The sequence below is a fragment of the Kryptolebias marmoratus genome, linkage group LG11, assembly GCF_001649575.2.
Source record: "Kryptolebias marmoratus isolate JLee-2015 linkage group LG11, ASM164957v2, whole genome shotgun sequence".
NCBI lineage: Eukaryota > Metazoa > Chordata > Actinopteri > Cyprinodontiformes > Rivulidae > Kryptolebias > Kryptolebias marmoratus.
This window is the reverse complement of record NC_051440.1, coordinates 28,006,597-28,010,843: the sequence shown is the minus strand read 5'-3', so window position 1 is coordinate 28,010,843 and position 4,247 is coordinate 28,006,597. Positions and strand designations below refer to the sequence as shown.

General features: G+C 41.6%; 1 protein-coding gene across 2 annotated transcripts in view; it reads right to left on the bottom strand.

Annotated features, from left to right (window-relative positions):
• si:ch211-212o1.2 (uncharacterized protein LOC492735 homolog) overlaps positions 1-2,225 on the bottom strand; it is a gene marked incomplete at its 5' end in the record, with an annotated part of 17,612 nt that extends 15,387 nt beyond the window's left edge. For both annotated transcript variants that reach the window (XM_017441773.3, XM_037978388.1), the window contains 2 exon segments: positions 1,941-2,032; positions 2,106-2,225. In XM_017441773.3, the coding sequence (XP_017297262.2) occupies positions 1,941-2,032; positions 2,106-2,225 (212 nt within the window).
• Between the last annotated feature and the right edge of the window lie 2,022 nt (positions 2,226-4,247).

Below are 4,247 nucleotides of genomic sequence, written 5' to 3'. Positions count from 1 at the left end.
ACATCTTCCATCCTTTTTTTATTGAAAGGACATCTTCCATCCTTTTTTTGTTGAAAGGACATCTTCCATCCTTTTTTTATTGAAAGGACATCTTCCATCCTTTTTTATTGAAAGGACATCTTCCATCCTTTTTTTATTGAAAGGACATCTTCCATCCTTTTTTGCCAGGGGTAGTTGGAAGCAGACCTGTCAGAGGCTGATGTGTACAAACACCAGCTCTCACTGAGATTAAGATCATTTAGGTGTTAATGGATGAGCAGGGCTGTGGTGGCTCAGCGATGAGCGCCACGGTCCTGTCTTCCTGAGGCTGCGGGTTCGAGCCCAGGTTGCGTCAGGAAGGGCATCTGCGGAAAACAAATCTGCCAAATTTTCCACGTGAGTTCACTTGCTGCGGCGAGCTCGACATAACGAAGCAGCCTAAAGAAAGCAAACAACATTTGATGACAAAGGGTTGTTGTTTGTACTGAAAGGCCAAACTGATCCACCAGGAAATGTAAACTGTTTTCACCATAAATGTAACTGGGATGTCACTGTGTTCGTGTGCTTGTTGAGCGCTGAGAGGTCTGGATGTGGCTGTCTGTGTTACACTGACATTTCCTTTCCAGGTCACCCCGGCAGAAGAAAAGGTGCAACCACCCGGCTGCCATGGCGATGCAGCCTCAAGAGAGACAGACGAGTCGCTGAGTTCAAGGTGACGGTGATACCACGCGGCATCGTTTCTGTGGTCCGACTCCCAGATCATTAAAACATCCCAAACTGCAGACTCTACCGTTCTAACCAACTTTAAACTGATCGGCTTAAACACCTGAGGACAAAGAGGCTTTGCTGCTGCTGCTCAGAAAACTGTTAGAAATGCAAAAAGAAACTTTTGTTTTTAAAAGTTAGTGAGTAAAGTAAAGTTAAGAAAGGATAGGTTTAACTGCATGGAGAGACAAACACATGCTAAAATTGTAATACTGTGACACAATTAGATAAATAACAAAAAATATAGATTTCAGTGATGTTTAAAGCTCACCACAAAGTCAGGATAGTTAAGGTTTTTAAGTCTGAATAATTGTAATAAAAAAATCAATTACACAAACAATGAAAGAGATTTTCAACCATATTGTTTAACAATGATGGACAAATTGTCACATTTTGCCTCATTCTTCACAGAAAATCTAAAATTTACCTGTTCTTGAGTTCCTACACTCAAACCATGTTTTTCTTTTCTTCTTTAAAAATCTGATTCAGATATTTTTTCATGGTGTCTTGAGAATGTTTTTATTTTTTGTGGTTGCAAAGACATTGTGAAAATTCAAATACTGACTATGTTAAAACTTATCATATTTGTAAAAAGAGTAAAATAAAAATGAAATACTCAAAAACTCAGAAATACTAAAATACTCAAAACTCCCATTGAACATTTCTGCTGATTGGAGGTGGGTTACAGCTTCAGTAGGTTTATTTATGGTAAAAATGGCTGGTGTTGGTAGATTAGGACTGCACCATATTAAAAACAACGTGTGATGTGCAATATTGCTAATATTTTAAATCAATAAATCCTGTTTTATTTACCTTGCCAATAAAACACTAGTGGAAGAGCTTGCTGCTGAATGTTCAGCTTTTTCCTATAAGCACAACTTGGTCTTAGAATCATCTTCAAAAAGTTCTTAAATTACAAACACAAGTTTGTATTAGTTTCATGAAGAACGCAGGGAGGGAGGGTTGTTATCTGATGACAGCTCCTTCAGCCAAGTCACCAAGCTCAACAAGATTTCTGCTTAAATAAAGGTAAAACAAACAAATAAACTATTTAATAAAGATTTAGAGCAAACTGTCCTGAAAAGAACTGAGACAGAGGAGGGTAAAAGACTTGATTTTGTTTCAGTTCTGAGGAAACAGGTTTTGCTCTGAAGTGATTTTCAAGTAAAGTGCTTTAAGATGGTGTGAACACGTACCTTCCCAATGACCGGGATGTCCACAGACCCCCAGGTATCAGCCCCCCAGTGGACCATCCCTGATGCTAAATCTGCTGTCACTATTCCAAGAACTGACAGAAGAGAACAAGGTTACTATCTGTGAGTCTTTAAAACAAACAGGTTCTGCTGGTTGGGTCCGCTCACCGATGCCCAGGATGATCTTACAGGTGTGAATGGTGGAGAAGTGCACAAGGAGGAAGGAGAAGTTGATGATGAACAGGAAGAGGCACAGAATCACACAAACCCACTCCTGGAGCCGTTTACCTGCAGAAAAAGAAAAAGTTTATACAGATAAGACCACTGGAGAGGAAGAGGAGGAGGGATGAAGACCAGCAGAGGTGAAGAGGATCATAATGAACTGGGTCAGGTCCCAGAAACTAGTCCTTCCTGGAGGTCAAAGGACCATCCAGCCACCAGGACAGTGTGTGTGTCCACAGTGTTAATATGTAATCATCCAGATAAAGACAAGTGTTCTCAAGGCAGGGGGGGTCATGACCTCTCGTATGAGAAGCACCAACAGCACACGGAGCCAGCTCCAGGTGGGAGGCCGGCCTCTGCAGGACCGCCAAGGCCAGACTCACAGGTCAGGACCGAAACGCTGAAAAAAGGATGATTGTGTGGTCAAAGCCTCCAGCCTGAGCCCTGATGGGGGGAGGGGGTCAGAGGTAGAGAAGTACGGATCCACAGCTCATCTGGTTTATTCTCTGTTTGCTTTTTATTTTCTGCTTTGTGGGACTTAACAACATTTCACAGATTACCAAACAGAAATGAAGAGGAGTCTTTTCTCCTGATCCTTTTGTCTCTGACAGTCCAATGTCCTATTAAAACATTCATGTCTTCAGATCAGGATGTATCTCACAGCATTAGCAGCCTATAAGAAATTCATGATAGATTTTTTTTTCTAATAAAGCACTGGGGCCGGCAGATGTTAGTGCCTATAGACAGTGACTATGAATATGCCATCAGTCCTTCATAATGTGTGGACTCCAGAGTCCAGCAGATGTTTAAAATATGGGATTATGGATATATTATCACTCATAAAATGTGACCTTTCACCCTGTTAATACAGACCGTATCAAAGCTGGGAAGTGTCTGATAATTCATTCAGGACTGGACAGAAGTTCACGTCTTTGATAAGTTTAAATCTGCAGGTTATTTTAAAACTCATCTTATTTAAAAGTGAAACCACAGTGAGCAAACACCGGACCTCCTTCCTGACACAACCTAGACTTAAACCTGCACCCTCAGGATTCAAGACAATCAGAAAAATGATTCTACAGTTTGTGTAATTTCATAGTAGAATAATGAGAAAACACTCTACACACTAGCTTGCTTATTGTCTGCAAACAGCAAACATGAGTTTCCAAACTATCCACATTTGTTCAAAGTGAGCTTAACATCAATGAGATAAACTTAACAAGAGTAAAATGATGCTCAAACGTCACAAAACACTCACGCTCCTCTGCCGTGATTTCCAGTGCCGTGACTAAGACGAGGTCGCCCTCCCAGGGCTTGGACCCAGGACCTTCTGGTTGTGAGGCAACAGTGCTAACCACTAATCCATCGTGCTGTCATCATGCATGCCACGGAGCAGTCGCTGAAAATGACTCATCCAGTGATGTGGCCCCCTGGCCAATCAACAGCCTGCAGTCCACTGATCTCAAACCTTCAGCTTGACTCGGCTCGCTTGGAACCTCGGCCGAGGAGGTGCTAAAGAACCGGGCTGGAACGGGTGGGATCACCTAATGGAAAGGCTCTAAACTCATGCCAGGTTGACCCGAGTAGGGCCGAGTCGAGCCCATGGAACAGGGCCAAGGGTGGTCTCTCTCACTGTCCTCCTCCTTCCTGGTCTCTGTCTGTGAGGATGGCCGGCTCTTGGTAGATTAAGACACGTCCCATATTCCTTCCATGTCTTGATAGATTTAACAGAACTCCTGGGGAGGTTTAGGTTCCTGAAAATCCTTCTGGATCCATCTTCTGACTTGTCTTTTCTCTGAGTTGAATTAGGACAGTCCCTTTAAAGGGGGTGAATATTTATTTTTATATGACATTTTTATTTATTTGGTATTACTTTATAAAAATTAGATTTCACTTTGTCACTGGAGTTTTTTTTTTAATCAAAAATGTCAATTTATATTGACCATGACTGATTTATAATAGCAATAAAATGATCAAACAAACCTTTTATTGGAACTGAGTCTTCGTCATTAAGGCACTAACTATTCATGTGTCCTCCTTGGTAATGAACAGGGGTGAAGGAGACCACATATAGCTTGGTTTTAAGTT